General features: G+C 27.7%; 1 protein-coding gene across 3 annotated transcripts in view; it reads right to left on the bottom strand.

Moving 5' to 3' along the window:
• The window catches only part of LOC142331129 (potassium voltage-gated channel protein eag-like), a 754,244-nt gene that overhangs the window by 51,796 nt on the left and 677,783 nt on the right, over positions 1–24,665 (bottom strand). For 2 of the 3 annotated variants that reach the window (XM_075376818.1, XM_075376819.1), the window contains exon 7: positions 13,013–13,492. In XM_075376818.1, coding sequence (XP_075232933.1) covers positions 13,013–13,492 — 480 coding nt within the window. The remainder of the gene's footprint in view (positions 1–13,012; positions 13,493–24,665) is intronic. The other variant, XM_075376820.1, reaches the window with a different exon arrangement.

The raw sequence follows: 24,665 nt of genomic DNA, 5'->3' as shown, positions 1-24,665 counted from the left end.
CGACTTTACCTTTCGTATTATATATTGGTGTACCATCTTTGTTTAACACATTATTAGATTTTAATTTATGTACCCCAAAATTTTCCTTAACTTTCCTATATGCTCCGTCTATTATATTATAAAAAATATTTTAACATACTATGTTAGCTGGCCACACTTGTTATTGCTTTGCTGGTCATTGTTTTTATCATCCTAATATATTTTTGTTTTATTTTATTTTCATTTATTTTTCTCATCCTAACATGTTTGTTTTCTTTCATTTAAATTCTAACAATGTTCATGATGTCAGGAAATAATATTATTGATTGTGATGAACCAGTGATTAAGAAAAGAAAAGGAAAGTAGTAAGAAATGAAGAAAAATATAAAAGCTACATTGTTAAAAAAAAGGCTTAAAGGTAAACAGTACACATTTCATTCAGGTAAACCTGTTCCTGCTAAAGTAAAGGAAACATTTAACTGCAACTGCTGAGTTCAATGTTATTCTAAATTCGCAGAGGTAACAAATATGATTTATGGAATAATTTTTACTCATAATTGAAAAGCAAGATCCTATAAGAAGGCATTCTACAAAGAAACAACAAGAAAATGGACCTAATGCTGATGATGAAATTGAAGAGAATCAGAAAGGAGGTGGGCCTAATTCTACTAAAGTGAAAGTGAACTTTTATGACTGTAATATTAAAATTGATGGCCAAATCCGAAAATTATCCCTGGCCTTAGCAGTTAGAGGTAGAGGCAAGATGAAAATAAGGAAAAAATCCTGAACCGGTGAGCTGACCTACCATGCTGGACGTACTGCCAGTAGGCAGGGAGGCTCATTAGAGTCACAAGGTCACTTCCCTGAGCTGAGTAATACTTGATTGTTGAGCCGGCCCAGGAGAGCAGAAGAACAAACAAAATAGAAAAAAAAACAAAAAAATTTGTAAAAACACATTTGTTAAAGTATATGGAATCAGTTCTAAGCATGTTTGCTATTTCTGTACTCTATTGTATGCTGGAAAAAGTCCCCGTGACTTAACAGATAAATCACAAAGTGGCAACATTTTAGTGGTGAAATTTGTCAATTAATATACAACCACATATAAAAATATGAAGTCAAACAAATGCATTTTGGTGGGAAGGCTAAAATGTATTTAGACGCAAGACTAAATATTAAAATCATACACAAAATGTTTCTAGACGAACATTCTGAATGACAACATAAGGTTAATATAATTTTATTTTATAAGGTTAAATATAATTTTTACAGGGAATATTTCTATGAAAATTTCAACAACTGTTTTGCTCAACTGCAGGTTGGTGCAAACATACACGCAAAAGATTTTCAATTAAAATGAAGACCAGAATTTGAGTGTTAATGTGAAGAAATGTTGCTGCTCGACATTTACTCCACAAAATGCATGCAAAAAAATTTTACAGAGAAAATGTAGATGAAGACACTGAAGCGACTGTGTTGGACTTTATGACAACTCAACCACTTCCTTGAATCCCACAACAAAAAGTCTATTATCTGAGACAGTTATTAATAAATATTTTTTGTGTGCACGATTTAAAATCAGATAATGCACATTTATTTCGTAAGGGACAAGCAAGCAAGACACTCAATGAAGTTTGTTTGTTAATGTTGCAGCACGTTGAAATCTTGCCTACATCAGTAAAAAAATTATGTTTTCAATGATGGTACTGCAGGACAAAACAAGAACAATACTGTGGTTTTTACTAAATTTGTGTGATAATGAAAAATTTTTGTTCATTTTGTCACTGTGAAGGGACATTCATTCATGCCTTGTGACCGGAATTTCAGTGTTATGAAATAAACTGTATGGTATAGCAGTACGAAGTACTGTTCCAGTACAAGGAGTTTCCAAAAACTGACTAAATTAAATTAAAAATTTCAACATACAAACAATTTTTCTTCAACAAAAATAAATTTATTATCAAAGAACATATTAGAGGTTTGGTTCAGCATACATTTTCATTTGCAAACCCAACCATGCAATAAGTCTCCCATCAAAATAAAAGCCTACCTAGAAGGAAAAATTTCAATTAAGATCAAGAAACTAGAGAATCTTAAGAAGCTCAAATAATGTGATATTGCTTATGAACACTTTTATAATTAAATTTTTACCTGGCCTTCAACGACATCAGAACTCACTGGAGAAGAATGTAGTGTAGAGGATGTCTAAACCACATTGTGGACAATTTACTGTTTATATTTAACTATTTTTTGTGATTTTTTCCCCATTTTTAACTTTGTTACTGTCAAATAAAGGATGTTAGTACCAGAACAGCTGCCTATTTTTCATAGTAACAACCTTAAAATATGTAATAGAGATTTTTAATCGCAATAAGGGCACATGTGAAAAAAACAGAAATTTAACTGTGGCTATGATTACTGAGAGAAATGTGCTCTACTATGATAAATCTTGTTAAACATATTCAAAAATCCATGGAATTTTTTTAATAATTATACCTATAATATTAATAAAGTTAATCAGTTTTTTGTTTTTCAAAGTTCAAAAAATGTCACAAATGCCCTTTCTGTAATTACCGATTCAGATATATACTAAATGGCTTAGATTTATTTTGAATATATTCTTTTTAGAGGTGTACATGTGTGTACAAAGTTTGCTCAAAAATATCTGAATTATTTTCTTGAGAATAAGATGGAATTGAAGGGTGTGAGTTCACCTAAGTGCTAGTACATCACACTGTGGATAAATAATTTTTTGCAGCCTTTTTTACCGAGTTAGTTGTTACTAGGTATTCAGTATGCTGTTCATTACTGCGTATTTTGAGTACGGTGAAGGAGAATGTAAACAACATTACTGCATCAAATTGTGCTGAAAGCTTAGTGATATTTAAGGTAAAATAATTTGCAAAGTCCAACAAGTTTTAATATTGATACAACAAAAGTTACACAAACTAAAAATACTTTAACTGGTTTAGTAATGGCTGAACACTGGATGAAAAACATAAGCATATTACTAGGTGCCAATAAGCCAAAATTCAGATATTACTGAGAATGTGTACAATTTGAGTGAAAAAGATCATCAGTTGAAAATTCAAGAAACTGATATTTATAATTAAATTAACAATGGTTCTGCATAAACAAATGTGGGAATAAAAAACAATCCCTAACCAATTTCAAAACAATTTTGATGACTGTTTTTTTTTTTTTATCTTGATGTCTTCTTTAAATATACTATTTTTAATAACACTAAGCTAATGACAACAGATTGCAGTAAAACTCACTCATGTTGTTTAACAGAGATGATCTGGGAAACAATTAAATATGATTTTGTAAGTTATTGGAATTTTATGCTGTATATTATTTTTAAATCTATTTATTATTATTTTTCAGAATTTAGTGAATCTTTACCCAACTCGCACTTCACTATTAAACTTAATGTGCAGCTCCAGACATATACAGTCCCAAGTAAGCCATTGGCAACTCCCTCTGCAAGATATCATGGATGTACTACCTCTTTAGATCCTGGTAACCTCAGCATTTAGAATCTCCTAGTAGAGTCACATCATTACCATAGAAATAATAATAAGGAAGAAGGAATCAAGGAACAAGTGGGAAAAAGTAATGGGGTAGTGAGAAAGATCTCTCTACCAATCAAGTCAGATCAAGGTAGTTCTCAGGTTCAGGGTTAGATCTTGCCAGATCCCATCCTTACTTCACACATTTATTTTCCAGGATGAAATTCAGAATTTTGTGAAATAATCAGACTGCTAGAGATACAGTTTACTCTCCTCATAAGACTTATCAGAATTTTTAATATTGAAAAATGCTAATTTTAGTGAATCTCTGCAAAGAACCATTCTACATTCATAATTCTGGCTGTTACCAAAGACTATGCTATGTTTGGAGTCTCCATTTCAGGTACAGTTGGAATATTCTGTACTCAACTCAACACAATAAAATTTGGACCAACTAGCTAAGTAAATTAAACTAACTATAATTTTTTATTTGTATACCTAAATGAAATTTGAAAATATTCACTTATTTAGTAAGTTAAAAAAAAGAAAGAGTAAATTTAGTTTTTAAAGAAACTGACTATTTTTATGTCCCTTCTTCAATCTACTAACTCATTCAAGTTATATAAATATTTTTCTTATAATTTTATATTTTTACGATATTTATCTTTTAATATAAAACTGATTAAAAATTATAATGATTTTAGTTTAATTACATTATGCTTTGCGCAGTTATAAATGAAATTCTGAACTATTATTTCTATTATTAAGAATCTTTTCTTAGAGTTTGGATTGATGAATCATGCAGGTTATTCATGGTTGCTTGTGGAACACGACATTTATCAATAATTCATTGTGTAAAGAATGGATTTCCAGTTTTTTATTATTGTGTAAATTGTATAAAAAATTATGAGAAGGTTAACTGGAGAGAATTGAAGCCCCCTGTGGGTTATAACTATCCACAACTATTCATTGCCACATAGATATTTTACTGTAACAATAAGGAAATAAACAACTACCCTTATGTAATTCTGAAACTATATGCATTTCTCACACTTGCTTTTAAATAAATACTGATATACATCTGCAATGAAACTCTTATATGTACTAAATTGTTTTATATGTGTAAAAGCTAGTGTCTGCACCTCATACCACTGTGAAGAGCTGTTTGGATTATCATAAAAATTTTCAATTAGCTTAAAAATTATTTAATACTCATGAAATTGTACTATCAGAAGTAAACAAATTCTAAAATGGTTTGCATAATATGTTACTGCATGCTTTCTATTTAAATACATGGCAAGCAACAGCTTTGCTACAGACCACATTTCAAATTTTAAAATACTTAAAATAATGGGTTTTCTTATAAAAGTGATCCATAAATTAGCAAATGTAGGTTGATTATTGATCATTAAGATCATATGAAATATAATTTATTTACTGAATTACAGAACACTTATTTACTGTGTTACTTATGTGCTTTTGGCATCAGTCACCAAATTGATTTGATGTTCTTTCTATTACAGGCTAATATTTTAATCTACCTACCCTTTCTCAACTTACATTTCTGGTTATTATTTTTTTTTACATATTCTAATTTTTGTCTTCAACATTTACAATTTCATTAGTTTTATTTCCTTTTTTTATTCATACTACTATTATATTAAATAACCTCATATGTTTTAAAAATACATTTTTTAATCCATTTTTAATACATCAATTTGAAGACTGTACAACTATATCAATCTCTAAAGAAAAGAAGAAAATGTTTTCTCAGATTTTTCAGAGTAATCTTGCAATATATTTTTATCTATAAATTTACATACTATCAAAAAACAACTTAAATTTGCAATGTTTTTCCATAATGGGCAACCATAAAAATAATAAAAAATATATTTTTTAATGGTAAAACAAAAAATATATTTCTAAACTGAGCATTTAAAAAAAAAACTCATGTCATAATATTTTCAGTAACTGTTGAAAAAATATGACAGCTATTTTTAAGGACTATTGTTAATGTTTCCGCAGCCTGCATTAACCTGTATTATGACAATTTTCCTAATTTAGGAAAATATGTATTTCTCACCTTGAATTACATCTATTCATTTAGTTATGATCGTTGTGAATTATCTTGTATTTGTATGTTTTATAATGTGCGAGTATATCAAGATGTCATCCTTTTTCGTGTACACATATTTTATCAAGTGTATGTTGATTGAGTTGGTGAATTTGTTATTTGCTGTTATGAAGGGTTAGAAAATGTTGATTTTATGTATCTATGAAGCGATTTTAAGTGTTCACTGTACCTTTGTTTGAAGATGCTTCCTCTTTGCCCAAATTAGACAATTGTACTGTAAGAGCAAGAGCAATTCAGTTTTTGTATTCTAGTAGGCATTGTGTTTGGTGATTTTATCTTAGGTGTAGTAATTTATTTAATCCCTGCAATTTTGTTATTTGTATATTCACTGTTAGTCGAAACAGCAACTGACACCAGAGTAAGAAAGTACTCACTGAAGGTAGCTGCAAATGTGACTTAAAATGCTATCACATTACTATTTTAAAATGTTGTATTAAACAAAAATTATTTGTTTGATCATAAAAAATGGTTTGGAACTAAAATATAATTTTTAAATGAAGTGTATTACTTAAAAATGTTTTGTGATACTTCTGCTTGTATTCTGAAAATAAATTATAGATGGAAAATGTTCTTTTTAAAGCTACAGGTAGTGCTTCTAAAAATACATTTTTAATTTATTTGTAAACGGCAATTAAATCTCCATATTTCATTAATTAATTTTTTACATTTTTATTATAATTTATCTTATTATCATTGTGGCTGAAGCAAGTGCACTGCATACTTAAGAATATAATTCAGTGCCATCTAAATAGTTAATAATACAATAGCAAATACTATTTAATAAATTATTAAATTAAATAGATTTGTGCACAGAGAAAGCCAGATAGAGTCACAATAATCTGGTGTTAAAGGGATCAGAGATAGTTAAAGAGAGAAATAGAGAAAGATAGAGAAGTAAGCAAAGTAGTGGGTTTAGCAAATTATTTAATAGTAATTAGCAAAAACTAGAAGATAGTTTTATCATGATTGAAGCTTATTATTAATAAAATTTAGTAAGATTCTACTACACCTCATTTTAATTAGAATACATTATAAATCTATGGTTTCAACTATTTATGTAGTCCAATATATGCTCTAATAATTACAAAGCTTAAGAAGTCTACATCTATTATTAAGAGATAATTCTGTACAATTAAAAATATAAAATAGGGATCTGTATCGATATACATATATATATTTTAAATAATCAACATTTAAGCATAAAAATAATCCAGTAATGAGTCACACAGCACTGCTAAATTGTGTTAATTCACATTTTAAAATTTAATCTCCATAAAATTTTAAATAATTTTTTCCAGAACATTTTTTTTCTATTAACTATTGTTATCTGAGAGATGTACATACAACCTAAATAAAATGATTCCCTTACTATTACTCCATTTATTCCTATCCCTTTTTTTCCAGTTTCAATGTGTAGCAATCTACTCATTTCCTTAAGTAACAGATTTAATTCAGAATCAATTTATTTAAATATTTCTATTGTTTATAAATTTAGTAGCCTTCTTAAAAATATTAACAACAAGCAGAAAATATTTCACTGCTTCCTCAATAAAGAAATTTATGGTTTCATTATGGTGAAACCATAATTTCCTATGGAGAAGATAACAGTTCTTCATACAGTCAGAAATATAAAAATCTATTAATAGCTTGCTTCAAATTATATGAAAATTAAAAAAAAAGATTTAAGCTAATATGTATTAAAACCCTCCCTAAACTATATATACAGAGTGATTCCAGCCTGCACAGCAATTTCTTGGGAGATGATTCTATGGCCAAAAATAACAATTTCATATAAACATAGGCCAGAAACGGTTTGTCAGCCGAGTTTTGGCTCGCAAAATGTTTAGCCTGCTTTCTGCTCCCTCTGTGAAAATAAACTGTACAAAAATTCTTGGAATACAAATCAAGAGGTAAATTTGGAGCTTTTTTATGGTTTTTTATCTAAGAAATTGAATAAAAATGATCCCAGACCTCTATCTCACCTAGGTTTTAAGAAAAACCAGATAAAAGGTTTTGAAAGAAAATACACTTTTTTAGGTTTGGAATAAAATAACTTTCTTAATTTACCAATAAACAAATAAAAATCTCTAGTTAACTTTGTAGAGAAATTAATTTTGAGGAAATTGATGTAAATAAAGCCTATTAAAATTAAACACAAATCTGAGTTCAACTGTAATTAGAAACAAAGTGGATCGGGAAAGTGATGTGTTTTAAACAGAACAATTTACATACAAATTCTAAAAATAATAAAAATACATCTGAAAGACATCCTTCTAAAACATGCTTAAACTTCTATTTTTATTTAGGTTGGCAATAACAGCCGATCAACAATCAAGTTTAGTGTCTTGAAGTTGAATAATCGTTTGAGCGGTGTTTGTGCTGCTATTGTTCGGTCTGTCATTTACAATGGGAAATACCACAAAGTTGTTTTCATTTGGAGAATTGATGGACATGTTGTTAATTTACAGTCAAGTAAATAAAAGTGGAATAAAATAACTTTCTTAATTTACCAATAAACAAATAAAAATTTCTACTTAACTTTGTAGAGAATTTAATTTTGAGAAGATTTTTGTGAAAAAGGTCTTTTAAAATTAAACATAAGTTTGAGAAGTTCAACTTTAATTAGAAAGAATACACACAAACTGGATTGGTAAAAGTAATCATTTAAACAGAACAAATTTCATTAATATTTGAACTACATAATAATATAAATGAAAACAAATAGAAAACTTATCAATAGCAGAAAAAATGAATAAAAAATAGATTTAAAAAAATAATAAACACATACTTTTTGGTTTTTTCAAAAAATGATTAAATATCAAAATGGCTTCTTGATAAAGCTGCAAACATTTCTTCAAAGCAGTTGCTCAATGTGGCCGCATTCTGTTCAGTGTGCAATTCAGCTTGGCGAATCAACGTTTGCCTGGCATGTCTAATAGTATCATTATTATTCCTAATAATACCTCCAGCATCTATTAGACGATGTCTTAATTCTTATTGTCTACCAGTATGAGTGAAGTAGACTAACGACTTCATGCAACTCCAAAGGAAAAAGTCCGCTGGTATGAAATCGAGGTGGGCATTTAACTGGTCCAGTTTGACCAATCTACTGTTTACTAAATATGTTATTTAAATGATTCATCACATCACAACAGTAGTGATCAGGTGTGCCATCATTGATAAACCACATTTGCACTCTATCTGCAAGTGGAGTAATTTCCAAGAGTTCCATCAGATTTGTTTGCAAAAAATTCAAGTACTGCTTTTCATTGAGCCTTGATGGTAAGAAAAAAGGGCCTAGGAGTTTATCACCAAGAAGACCAGACCACATGTTAAACGAAAAAGTGCATTGGAAATAATGACTTGTAGCAGTCTCATGGGATTTTCTTCTGCCCAAGTGTGAGTGTTTCGATAATTTACAATGCCATTTCTTGTAAAACAGGATTCATCAGTAATTAGAATATTACTTAGGAAGGGATGATGTTCACATTTTCTAATTAACCATTCACAGAATTTCATTCGTTTATCAAAATCAGGCGGTAATAATGTATTGTGTGTGTAATGCCTTGAATGAAATTTATAATTATTGCTTATACACTTGATTGTGAAACCTGAAAGCGATGAGACAACCTTTTGGTGCTTGAGGTAGGAAATAATTGAACTGCATTCAACATTGCTTTTTCAGCATTAGCACTTCTTACAAAACGTTCACAACCAGCATCGAAACATTATGGTTTAAGCATACCTCTCAATACCTCTTACTGTTTCTCGAACTCGTCTCTCAAAGCCTCATTGTTTTAATATTTGGTATCTTTGATCTGGATAATTTTCCCGGTACTCATGCACTGCAGCCAATCCACTTTTACTTACTTGACCGTAAATTAACAACATGTCCATCAATTCTCCAAATGAAAACAACTTTGTGTGTATTCTTTCTAATTAAAGTTGAACTTCTCAAACTTATGTTTAATTTTAAAAGACTTTTTTCACAAAAATCTTCTCAAAATTAAATTCTCTACAAAGTTAAGTAGAAATTTTTATTTGTTTATTGGTAAATTAAGAAAGTTATTTTATTCCACTTTTATTTACTTGACTGTAAATTAACAACATGTCCATCAATTCTCCAAATGAAAACAACTTTGTGGTATTTCCCATTGTAAATGACAGACCGAACAATAGCAGCACAAACACCGCTCAAACGATTATTCAACTTCAAGACACTAAACTTGATTGTTGATCGGCTGTTATTGCCAACCTAAATAAAAATAGAAGTTTAAACATGTTTTAGAAGGATGTCTTTCAGATGTATTTTTATTATTTTTAGAATTTGTATGTAAATTGTTCTGTTTAAAACACATCACTTTCCCGATCCACTTGTTTCTAATTACAGTTGAACTCGGATTTGTGTTTAATTTTAATAGGCTTTATTTACATCAATTTCCTCAAAATTAATTTCTCTACAAAGTTAACTAGAGATTTTTATTTGTTTATTGGTAAATTAACAAAGTTATTTTATTCCAAAGCTAAAAAGTGTATTTTCCGACAAAACCTTTTCGTGTTTTGCTCTGTTTATCTTAAAACCTAAGTGATATAGAGGTCCAGACCTCTGAATACATAAATGTGGTCCCAGGAACACTTCTATTCAGTTTCTTATATCATAAACCATAAGAAAGAACCAAATTTACCTCTCAATTTGTACTGCAAGAATTTTAGTATGGTTTAATTTCACAGAGGGAGCAGAAAGCAGGGCTGAATGTTTTGCAAGCCGAAACTTGCTAACGAACTGTTTTCTGACATATGAAATTTTTTTCTTATTTTTGACTGTAGAATCATAGAAGAGATTGTCATGCAATTTTGAATCACTCTGTATCCATATTTAAGTTTAAATGTTGCATTTTCACTAATGCTGCATTTAACTCGTGAAAATTAATACCCAATTTCCATTACTTTTGTATTTTTATTGCGTAATAGTAGAATTATTTCAATCATGACTGAGGATGAGGATCCCGCAAAAGTACTTTCATGAAAAATTAAGATAAGATTTGTCTTATCTCAATATTCTGTATTAGGTAGTTTATTTAATAAAATTGACATATACATTTCCTTTTTTCTAAACTATTTTAAGATAGTGCAGTTAATTAAAGGGGTGTTAACACCAATGAAAAAGTGAGTGTATAATTATCTTCAAAGAGATCTTTTGAAAGAAAAATTCTGATGTAATTTGAAAGCATTTTTAATATTTTTAAGGTGTTTATCAAATATAAATTAATATATAATATATATATTATATATATATATATATATATATATATATATATATATATATATATATATATGTATATGTATATATTAAACTATTATTATTGATCTATGAACCATATTAAAGTATTTTTATTCTTCTAAGCAGTTCTTTGATTTTAGATTAAAGGAGGAATAGGGGAATACCTTTATCTGATAAGTATCTTAACTAGTTAAGATACTAGATTATAGATTAAAAACTATAGTTTTTTGAGCAACTTCTAGATAGAAAACAGAGACCCTTGAATACTCTCACAGGCAGTCTTGCCATTCCATTGAAATCCAAAAAAACAGCTTCCTTGTTGCTATAAAGAGATGCTGCATAACATCAAAAAAAGGGATGATACAGCTATTGGCAAAACTATCTACCTTTTTAAGGAAGGAGATAAAAGAAAACGTAAGGAAGAGGGTAATCAATTTACAAAGATATTGCCCTTCAAACTGGAGTGCATTAGAGTATTCCAGCTTGAAGTTTACAATCTTTCCCAAGGTCAGTGTTTACTTCAAATTAAAAAAAGTATCATCTAGTATGATTCACTGATTCAAATGGGTCAGTGAATCATTTCAGTGTATTATACATATAAATTCTATTAATAGTTTTTCTGAGTCTATAAATGTGGCCAGATCTAATGTTAGTTAATGTAGACTCGTTAATAATACCTCTTCAAACCCTAATCTGGCTCTGATCGATCAATATATTTTTTTTTTTACTTTATTTATTCAGTATATTTTCTTTTATTTATTTAAGAATGAATTAAAAACTCCCTCCATTCCTCCATTTATTTATGTCATGTAAAATGTTATACTAATTTTTACTAACTCAGAATGAAGTTAGCAAATAGTTTAATGAGATAATCAAACAATTGATGGAAAGCTTCCGCATTATAAACCTGCAAAATGTTCCTATCAGAATAGTTAATCTTTATATATATTATTAATATTAATTTATGATTCAAATGTATGTACAGTATATCAGTACAGTACAGTATCAGTAGTATTTATCATTCATATGTATTTTATATTAACTGTGTTTATATTTCCTGATTTTTAGGGAAAACATTTTTGGTTTATTTCAATTTCACATTTGTATGTCTCAGCTTAAAAAATTTTTTTTGTTAGATTAGTTGCCTTACTTTTCAGAATTTTTAACAAATTCAAAACACTGTCAATGACATTGTTTTCTTTTTTTTTAGAACATATATATATATATATATATATATATATATGTACAAACAAATTAACATAATTACACATGAAGAAAAGATTTTAACATAGAAGTTATGAAAGGAATGCAGTGCCATTAGACCCATTACTAAAAATTTATCTTGAAACACATATATGCACATACCAAACTGCATACAGAACAGTATATTAGGTATAATTAACAAACTATGATCAAAGAAATATTAGAGAATATCAAAGAAAAAAATTGATTAAGATAAAGTTCCTTCCATTTTATAATGATAATAAAACCATTAGTTTCCATTCACAGAATTAGAAACAAGTAAACAAATTAAGATCAATAAATTTTTTCCTTTACCAGAAAATTATCCAGAAATCATTATTTAAATGGATTTGTAGTGCCATACACTACAATTATTAAAATACATACCTTCAGTGCTTCAAAGAATAGTAATTATCTATGTATAAAATTTCAACAAAAAGAAAAGTAAAAATAAATTAAAAATTTTTCATATTAACATAATTAAAATGCAATAAATAAATTTAAAAAAAAGTAGTAATTAAGAAGTGACATCAATTTATAAATGTTAAATTTAATAGATTTAAATTAAAAATTTTTCATTTAATAATTTGGAAAATATCAATACTTTGTTTCATTATAACTATTCTGTATCAAATTTTTCCTTAAAATTATTTATTTCTAAACTGCATTAAAAAATTACTAAAGTTAGTTTAAATATTTTCAAACTAGTTTTCACACCATGCAGTTAATTTTCATATTAATATATTTATTCTTTTGTTTAATCATTAACGGTTAGAATAATATAGAGTCGTCTAGTTAAAGAAAGATCATCTACTGCATAAATGAGTAATTAAACAAGCTATCATCGATGTCATTTTGACTTACGTTCTCATCAAACATTTCAGAATCTTCATCCGGTGAATCACAATCAGAGAAAGAATTCATCCCAGGAGGAAGTCCATTACTTACGTCTTCATCATGGTCGAAAGCGTTGAAGACATCGTACGGCAAACAGGAAAGCAGATCGATCACAAACCATGATTTCAGGTAGTTCATTCGAATGACTTTTGGGTCAGAGACGACTTCACCTCCAGGACCGACGAATGTTGTATGAAAATTAAGAACGATATCGATGAAAAATATAACATCAACTATTGAATCAACGACAAGCAACGATACATCTTCTGATGTTTTATTTTTAAAAGCTACATTGTACGGAACCATTATTGCTGTGTAGAACGTTAAACATAATATCACCCAGTCCCAGATAGCTTTAAATGCGCAGTAGTGTAATAATATGTGAGGTGGTGTTTTTGGTGCTTCTTGACGATACTGTGGCATCACATCGGCATTCAGACTCATCATCTGAAAACCCAACTCATATTAAAAATTATCTGTTTCATATATCATCAATTTTGTAATTATATAATTATAAATAACTTATTAATAAACATTACATTATTAATATAATTTTATATTATCTTATTATTAATATTAAAAAGACTTAAAAATTTTAAAAAAATGTTAAAAATTACATTCAAAATAATTTTATAGACCATATTGATACTGAAAAATAAAAATATCATTATTAAATCTGCAAAGGTAAATGCTCAAACTGACACTTGCATTGTCACTATAAATCACCCTGTAAGAGTCTATGTGCTAAAAATAAAAGCATTCAGTGCAAACCAGATAAGTGCATAAAATGGTGCAGATGTACTAAGATCATTAAAACTGATAAAAATAAATTATCTCATACAGGCTCTTGTAGATTGCTAGCTGTAATTTTATTTAAAAAAAGCAAAAGTTTTTTGAAATATTTTGCAAGTTTATTACATGCATCATAATCCAATCTTTTTTTTACTGTAACTGGTTGACTTTACATAACATCAGAGAAGTTTATTTATGGTGATAAAATCTCCTAAAACTAACTGATCTTCATAAATAATAATAAAAAAATAAGAAAATAAAAGGCAGTAAAATATAAATAAGAATTCTGTAGAAAATTATTATAATTTTAATATTCAGACAGACTTAAGTAACAGTAAAATTATTATGTATAATTTTGCTACCATATGGCAACACTTAAACTAATAAAGTGTAATACCAACTAATAAAGTAAAGTAATACTTAACACACTCTTAACATATTAATACTCAATACTTAACGTACTACACAAGGTAACACTATTAACTCATATACTTGTTCATGAAACTAGGAGACAGTCTCCTTAAGTGGAACTCCATAACTCTATCACTTGTGCATGTGTATCTTTACTTCACACACAAACTGCTGCAGCAAGAATCCAGATCTACACTACAACAGTCAACACACTTTCAGCCCTTAAAAAAACAATCATCAATATAATTTAAAAGTGCTTTTAATAAGAAAAATATCTAGTTTTCTCAGTGAAATAGAATTTAAATTAAAGAAATAAGACCTAAGCATGAAAGCAGTTGTTAATAACAAATAATTGAAGGTTAGTAGTTCTTTTTTTAAAGAATAGAAGTAATGCCAATCATCAATTCACATGAAACACTACCTACACACAAAAAAATTAATTATCTTATATAATTTGATTATTCAACATTTTTTGATTATAGAAAAATCTAAGAGATTTAAGCAATACAAATACAACTGATTTATCCAAAAAGAGTTTAAACACATTGTTTATCACCAATGTTATTATCATCTGAGCTGTTATGGATAATCTAGGTAGTGTTGGTGAGATTGTATGAAAAAATTATCTGATAAATAGCAAAATTCATTCTTCTAAAACGTCCATATAAAATGTTAATAAATGATTTAACAGCCGGATAAATATATATATAATAATTTAATAAACATCCATCATATACTGACTAACTCAGAAAAACAAAAGAAACTTAGAAAATAAAAGAATATGATGACATTTGATGTCATATTACATAAACTATTACAGTTAAATAACATCAGATCTCTTTGAGAGGGATCTGCGTACATTAGTAAACTCATAGCAACTGTAACATATTAACATAGTTATACATACAAAAGAGAAATCCAAAAGATTATTTAATCAAGATTACAATGAGTAGACAAAATGTCTGTACAGTATCAAAACCAAGAAAATATATGTTGTTAAGACTGAAAAATACAAGATAAACCAAGAAATTATTTAAAGTTGATATTAAAGAAGGAATATTAAAAAAATGAAGAAATATGATGAAACATTAAATGACTTCATTTCTCTTTTTTTGCTGAATCTGTCTTTCAACAGGTTTCAATTGAATGTCTTCCATTTTCTGTAATTCTGAGCATTTCCTTTATTTTCTTTATAGTTTCTTCTATTCCTAATGTCTAAGCATGTCAACTATCTTTTTCCTCAACCTCTTCTGCCTTCTGTTTTTTCTCTATGATCTTTTACTGAGGAAAATTTCTATATATGCCTCAACCATCAATGGTTTTTCTTCTCTCTATCACCTTCATAAAATTGTGCTCTTCTCCTATTCTAGTCAAACTTCCTTCCCTAGTTCCCTTTTATCTGTCCATTCCACTTTTTATATTCTTTTCCATAACCATATTTTAAAACTATCCAAGTATTTTTTTCTGTCTGACCATCTAAGATTCAAATTCACAGACAGAACAGTAACAAATTCAATTAAGAAAGGAAAGAAAATAATTATATTAACAATGAATAATTTGTGCACATATGAGATAGATTTAAACTAAGATTTTGGTCTGGTCTACATATTTTCAAAACCCAGGCTCTGGGTCCTTCAAAAAATTAAATAAATATGTAATTTTAATTAAATCTATTAATAAAACTGACTTAATAAATTAAATACATAAAAATATGAAATAATGAAAACTGCAAATAATTTTAGTTAAAATTTCTGCAAATATATATATATTTTATTTATCTTGTAATGAGTTTTGGCTCACAAAGAAATTACAAATTTTTATTCAAGTCCAGCATTTTTGACATTTAATTAACTTCCAAACATCCAGACTACATTTACTCAAAAAAAATGTTTATTTTAAAAATTAGTTTTTGCAGCTGAAACAATAAAGAATTATTACTTTGATAGAAAAGTAAAGCCCTGATGAAAGTTATAATATTATTGTATGAGTATAATCTAAACTTGCATTTGTAAACTATAACAATTTACAATTGTGGAAAGTATGAAAACATTTAGTGATAGTGTTATGGGAAAAGTGCAAGATGAACTAGGAAACACGCAAGAGTGGTGAGAAGGGGTCAGGACTCCCCAATGATGGCATACAGGACCTTCAACACATGTGAGGGTCGCAGATAAGGAAGAGCGTGCGGAATGCACATCTGGAGCTGGCAGTGTGTGGATAGGGAGGGTAGCTCCTCAGTGGAGGGGCATATTGGCTATCCAGAAGAGGAAGTCGGTGTCCCAATGAAGCTACAGAGACCCCAATGGGGATGTCCCAGAAGGGGGCGAGATAGGGCGGGCAAAGACTGCTGCCACGACATTCCAAGATGACTGTGTTTTGCTTAATGATGAGGACTGGTTGCCTTGGGAGGTGTTTAATAAAGTTGGTAAAAAAAAATGAACTAGAAGTTCTATATGAACTTACAACTAACACAAATAAACTTAATAAACAACTTAAACTAATACATTTCACTAAAACAAAATACGTTGCATAGGTTGAAGAAAATGGATGAGAAGTGAACTAAATAAGTCAATTTTGCAGTAATGTATTTTACACAAGAGTTGAGATTGAAAATAAAACTAATTTTTAAAGAAACAGTAGATAAGGAAGTTAAAAGTGATATATTAAATTATACATGAGACTTGCAGAAATTACAAAAAGTTTACTTGCACTTACTTGCAGTTTACAAAAAGGTCAATCTATCATGCTATCAAAAAATTACATTTTTTATTTCAGGTATTAAATTCTTAAGTCTGAAACTGCCATACAAACATAACTTTTTCCACCCTTATTAGGATCTGGTATAAATTAATTAAATAATTTAAAAAGAAATTTTTTTAAATAAAAATATTTAATCTAAAAAATCAGTTTTTTATTAGTATTAAAGATAGATAGTAATCATAATACAATATCACCCACTAAATATAGATAAAATTGAATAAAATATTTTAATGGAGAACTGTTTCAATTAGGGAATTTATCTAAATACAGTAGCATACAAATTAATCTGAAACAGATGTTATTTAATAAAAAGTAACTTTATTTAGAAAAAACTCATTCCTGTACAATTTGTGAATATTTAGTGATTAATATGTCCTCCTTTATTCATAATCACTTTACGTACATGGTTTGGCATTGATTCAACAAATGTATTACTTTTTTTTTTCATCATGAAACCATACCAATATTACTGCTTTAATGAGGTCAATTTTTGTATATAGTTCATTTTTGGGTCATTATTTTTATTATTACCCAAAGATTTCCAATTGGGTTTAAGTACAGGGAGAGTTGCCTGGCCAGGCAACTCTCCCTGTACTTAAACCCAATGCACTTTAATGTGCTAAAATTTTTTCAACTTTTTTGGCAGTTTGGCAAAACCTAATCTTTTTAGAACACTCCTTTGGATAATTTGCTTTAAAATTGTGCCACAATCCTTTCCTTCAGAATCTTGACATATTCATCACTTTTCAACATAGAATCTACTGTAAATAATGAACAATGGCCCTCAAATGTGAAGCAACCCTGAAAAATCTTTTTCTAGGGACGATTAACTGATTGTTGGATATGAACTGGTGATGTATTTTTAACTGGTGCTTTTCTAATGTATGGAATCCTTTGTCTCTGAACATAAAAATGTGACTTGTTGGGAAACATCACATTTCTCCAATTTCTTTGGTCCAATTAGTAAATGCTTTGGCTTAAAGAAGTTTTTTTTTTGCACGTTGGTGTTAAAAGCAGCTTTTTAGCTGGCTGATGAACTTCAATCCAGTTCCAAGAAGTCAGCGTTTAAAAGCTGACGTGTAAATCTGTTCCACTAGCTGCTAACACTCGATTCAAGTCCTCAGCAGATAATTTTGGATCAAGTTTACTTTTTCTCTTTAATAATCATGTGTTTGAAATAGTTTTTCTTTTACGGTCACATTTGCCTTTCATTTGAGGTGAAAATGAGCCAGTTTCTTTAAATTGTTTTAAAATAAGATTCACTGTTCCTAGTCCAACACCACTTTCAGAAGCTATTTGTCAATGTGTCATACTGGTATCCTCAGAAAGAGGAACCTTTTTTGAACACTTTCTTGGGATAATATCCATTATTACATATTCAAGACACTGAAGAAGAAATATGAAAATATGATTTTTTAATAAAAAATGAAATAAACTTTCATAAAACACTATAACATAGTGTTATACTATGTTATAATACTAAATAACCATAGAATAATAACCTCACATTATACAGACAACTTAAAAAATTAGTGTCAAGCAGTGTAGCCATAACATAGAAATTAAAGAAAAACTTTCCTGTGTTTGGATTAATTTGCACATTACTGTACATGAAAAATTACTATTTAAAAGAATTAGGAAGTAGTTTATACTGTGGTTTCCTTAAACTCTGTCAGAAATCTCAACTATATTAATTTTTTCAAAAAAATGTATGTACAGAATTTCTTGAATAATCAAAATTGTGTTTTGCTAAAATAATAAAATATACATATATTTATTTAATAGCACAAATATGAATATTAATAAAATTTACTAATTAATAAGTTCTAAGCAATATAACATACTCAATATTTCCAATTTCAAGCCCATGCATAACTGGAAAAAAAAACTACTTATAACTTCATAGACATAATATTAAATACATTTAACACTGATATTGAAAATGCAAGATTAAGATCAATTTTCAACCTTCATTCATCCAGATTGAAGTCATCTTTGAATACACCTTACAGGGAGTATTTCACATTAAATGCTATAACTATCTAATTAAAACAAATGTCATTTATTAATTAATTACCAGTTTAAAGCTGGTTTGATCTTCACTCATCCTGACAGTTTTTTGTTAAGGATGAATGCAGTTATGGATATAAATAATAAGTTGAATCTTTGAAGTTCAGTGTTAATTTTTCTTTGAGAATGAATCAGTGTTTTTATTTATACTACGTCATTTATGCCAACAAGTAATTGTAAAGTTAAGATAAGTGAATTTTATATTATTCATTTGTTTCTGTATCAAAAATATAGTTTTACAATAACAACAAATGTAACTGTATAAGTAAATTTCATCTCTTTGAGAAACTAATTAAAACAGAGAAGACATCAAGATTTTTTAATATTATAGCTTAAAATTATACATAAACAGATATTTACATATTACTTTCTTTCAAAGGAAAAGAAAGTAATATTTAAGGTCTTTTCAGAAAGAAAACTACCAATTTATATGAACAAAGAAGTTACAATTGTACTTTTCATTAAGAAACTGATAAAAAAAGAACTGTTGTAAGCAATTCTAAAAAAAAGTACTATGGGTTGGTTATAAAGCTTTTATTTTATAGAAGAAAACTGTTCGTACAGTGTTCAAATAACAAAAGAAGCTCATAAAAGTAGGTTAGGAAATATTACCCAGCTTAATCTATTGTCCTAATTTATTTGTTGCTTTCTATTCTTATTTACTTAATCATTAAATAAAATTTATATTCTTTAATGAATATGTACTTCAAGGGCAAATATATGGTACTGTATTTTTAAATAATACACTTTAAATTTATTAATATATTAAAAGAGTTTTTTATATATTTTTTACTGTTAAATACATATAAACATCCATATTTATGTGAGATAAATTCTGACCTCTGACATAAGGTACAAAGTGAAAATAAAATGTATTAGTTTTATATTTTACATGAATCAAAGTTCTTAATTTTCTTTTGATTTATCAGTCAGTTGATCCTCTTCTCCACTCCCTTCTGTTCTGATGAAACCTTTCAACTTTAACATATTTATTTATCCACCATTCATCTTACATCTACACATATCTGTTTTACAATCCCCAATCTTTGTGTACCTCAAAAATAGCATTTACCTTCTGTACATCCCTCTATGACAAATTTATTAAACCTGGATGATTACATTCTGCCACTAATTTCTCTCACTTTATATTTATCTTAACACCTCTTCTGATTTCATGTTTTATCATCCACCAAATTTTTCATATCCTCATATTTTAAAAATTTCAAAGAGCTATTATTTTTCTTTTTTCTTTTTCCTATTGTTCATGTTTCACCACCATAATGTGCTCCACTACACAGATACTTTCAATAATTTCTTTCTCATTTTTAGATGTGTGTGTGACACTAGCAGACATTTTTCATTAGTTAATTAAAATTTTCAGCAACCCCTGTAATATTACATTTACAAAACATATTTTTGTCTCTGTTTTCTTATTATTCATGTTTTACTACATTGTAGGGGAGCAGTGTACCCCTACAGAAATTTTCAGGCTTTTTTTAAATTCTAAAATCAATATTTAATATTAACAAATCTCTTTTCTGCATCAATTTCTCCTTGCTTGTACCAGTTTTCTTTCTACATTGGCTTACTTCATTCATCCTTTGTAATTTTACTATCTAAATAACAAAAGTCTGGAACTTCTGGTCTATCCTCTTCCACCCAAATATTAATTCCTAATTTTAATCCTGTTTTTTTCATTTTATTAAGCTTGTTTTAGTTTTATTTACTTTTAAAGTAAATGTCTAATCAAACAATAAATTAATATCTTTCAGAATTTCTTTTACTTCAGCTTTAGTTTCTGTCAAAAGAACAATATCAGCAGTGAATATTATTTTCTTTATTTTTTTTTTTGCTTTTTGATAGTTACTTCACTTAAATTTATCCTCCAGTTCTTTACTGCAAGATGAAAAGCATCAAGAATATATTACATCTCTTTTTCTCTACTTTCTAAATCAGATCTGATCTTCCTTCATTTTTTACTGTTGCTACCTGACTCGTGCATTCATTGTAAATAACTCTTTTCACTACATTTCAGTCCAAATTGTCTTAAAATTTTAAATATTTTATACAATTTTATATTAAGAATACTTCCGGCTGATCTAAAATTCAGTAGGATAATACTTTTCTGTTAAAAAAAATGTATTTTCACTATATTAAAACAACAGATACGATATTGGACCGTGTGGAAACTTTGAATTTTCTAGTGCAAAGTTCCGTAAGAGGTTTATAGAAGAAATATTTAGAAAGACTTATTGTCCTTATTTAACAAAATAATTTATTATAGAAATACAATAATATTTATTCTACATAACTCAAATATAACTAGATATTTGGAAAAAAAATTAATATTGTAATTATTAAAATTTTTAAGTCTTAAATTTACAGGCTGAAAGGTTCCTAGAAAGTGCAAAGTTTCTACATGGTCCAACACAGAATATAATGAATTAATTTTATGAAAATATAATTATATTTTTTTGAATAGAAAAATATTGTTTTAATGAGTTGAAGCATTTTGCATAACAGGTTGCTTTACAGCAGAAAGGGTACATTAACTTATTTTTTTCTTCACACTAACTGTCGCCAGTCTATTTCATGATTATAATGCAAGTAAAGCACTTAAAGTACAAGAGGTTCCTGTCAAAAGTGATTTCTCTGGGAGTAATAATGTTTAATATACAACCACACCCTGTGTTGAACACATTAAAGGGAACGCTTATAAGTTTTTGTATAACTTTTTTTTCAGTGGACTAGACCCCATGTACAAAGCATATTTAATTCACTAAGGAGGCAAGAGAAACCACTTCAGTCTTTATTTAAATCTGGAAAGAATATTTTCTTCTAGAAAATGTGGGTTAAGGTATTGGGGATCTTGAAAGAGGCTATTTCATTTTTGGAAGTGACTTAAGACTGACAGTTTTATCAGGTTATGTTTATGGACTTAACATACATACAAATATTATCACAATGTAAACCACAGCAGCTTAAATCAAAATAACAAAAACAACAGTAAAAATAATAAATTTAAAATTATTAAAAAACTTGAACATTTAACTTCATATAAATATATAAACCTGTTTATAGACTTCAATACCATAACCAGTTTTTTTTTGTATTACTCGTCATGTACATGCAGTTGGGTTAGAAATTCATTATTAAGATTAGAATATTATTGATAGTTTTAATGAAAAAGGGAAGCAACAAGATTTTCTTGTTTCTTCTTGGTTCACCAATGTTTTTCTAGAAATTAGCAGAAAAGCTGCCTTATTAAATCAGATAAAATATTAGTAACTACGAAAACTAATTAAACAATAATTTAACAAAATTTTAAGAATATTCAACATAGTAATTTGAAAAATTATCAATAAATAAATTATGTGAAACAGTAAATAAATCTTAACTCTAACATGTCTCACATTTACTTTTCATTGTGGCATAATCAGCTCAGGAACAGAATGATGTCACTGTTTAAAGGATAAAAGTTGTAATGGTTTTCAAAAAGGTTTGGCAGTTACATGATTATTCATCAATGAACTACCAATACCATTCTAATCTTAACACTAATCTAATTAATTTCATTTTTCTTTCCTTTGTATAAACATGGCAAAATAATTCAGAAGAAATTATTATTTATATATATTATTTATTATTATTTATTATATATATATATATATATAATAAATAATAATAAATAACATACATAAATATATATATATATATATATATATATATAATAAATAATAATAAATAACATACATAAATATATATATATATATATATATATATATATATATATATATATATATATATATATATATATATACAGAAGTCCCATGAGTAAATGGGCATATTTCAAGAATTCATTTTACTAATCAAAATTAAGAAAAAAATGTTATCAACATAGTTCTACAGAATTTTGTTTCTAGCAATGGCTGCCAAAAGATTTTTACCAAATTTCCAAACAAATAGCTAATTAATATGGTATCATTTTTGTGAACACAAATTACAGGCCAAATTTTATGGTTTTAAGTGTAATTTAATAAAAAAAAATTATCCTAAAACTTATATCCATTATTAAGTGACAATCATTTTTTCAATAATTTCAATAAACAATTTTTAAAAAAATATTTTTTTCTAAATATTTTCTAACCGTTTCTTGTAGTAAGCAAACTTGATGAAAAAAAAAACCGAAATAACTAATTTAATTTTAAGCAAACTGGTGCAAGTGAAATAAAAAAAAAATAAATAAATAAAATAAAAAAAATAAAAAATACCAACAAAAAATTGTTTGAATAAAAACCTTTTATTAAAAGAAAAATAGGAAAAACACTAAGAAATTGGGCAATTGTAATTTTAAAATTAATTAAAATCATATTTACTGACATTTGAAACAATTCAAAATTACTTGCATATTCAAAATGTTTTTCTTGATTATTTACACAAAATCTACTGTAAAGTACATCTAATTTACATTCAAAAATGTAAAGGTTCCTTGAAACGCTGAGACAACATTTACAGCCTTTATTACAATGGTATGATTTCTAATATATTGTTTGGCATCTGATTATTTCATTTTAAATTTTGCATCATTAGATTTTTAAGATTACTGGTCATTTAATAAAGTTTATCAGATAGTTTTGAAGATACAGCTTTAGGACCTAATTTTTTAAATTCTTCAACTCAGATTATTATTAAAACAATTGATTCATAATTGGCATCCATGTAAATAGGTACAGTTAATTAATACATGACCATTTCCTCATGGGAAATACGTGAGTATTAAATGCTAATGTACAAACTCCACAGATTTATTACATAAAAACATAATAATTTCATGCTTTCATCGGAGCTATACAATCAAAATTACACTAACAATTGTTGAGGCAACATAGCATACTTCATACAATCCAGAGAAGTCACTGTGAAACATAAATAGATGAAATTCACATTATTAATATATCAGCATAACAATAAATTTCATGCTTAAATGTGCTGGGAAAGTAAGTGCACTGGTTACACATAATAATAAATTAAATAATGTTCACTAATATTAAATCTCACCATACTATTTTGCAAATGAATATATTCATTCATGTATGCATGTATATAATAAATAAATTTTTATCTACAGTTACAGGAAACAAATTTTAACTCTGTCATTCTATTTCATTATTCATTCTGATAATTGCAGGCTAACATACAGAATTTGTGAAAACAGTATTGATACCATTTCCAAAGAAATCTGGTACAAAAAAAAATGTGCAGAACATAGATCAATAAGTTTAATAGCCCATATCACTAAAATATTGTTAAAAGTCCTAAACTGAAGTTTGGTAGAATAAGGAAAGAGAATGCAATAGAGAGGAACAGTTTGCTTTCAGAAAAGGGAAAGGAACCAGAGATGCCATTGGGCTTCTCCAACCAAGGATGGTTGAAGAGAGATATTTAAAGAGAAGAAAAGGAATGAGTCTGTTTCATAGATTTATGTAGGCCATTTAACTCTGTCAAATGGCTTCTATAAATTATGGCTTGGGAGAAAATTATGGAGAATTTAAAAACATTAGAATTAATAGAAAGTTAATTAAAGAAT

The sequence above is a fragment of the Lycorma delicatula genome, chromosome 10, assembly GCF_047948215.1.
Source record: "Lycorma delicatula isolate Av1 chromosome 10, ASM4794821v1, whole genome shotgun sequence".
Taxonomy (NCBI): Eukaryota; Metazoa; Arthropoda; class Insecta; order Hemiptera; family Fulgoridae; genus Lycorma; species Lycorma delicatula.
The sequence above is the reverse complement of the archived record's forward strand: the minus strand, read 5'-3'. Positions and strand labels throughout refer to the sequence as shown.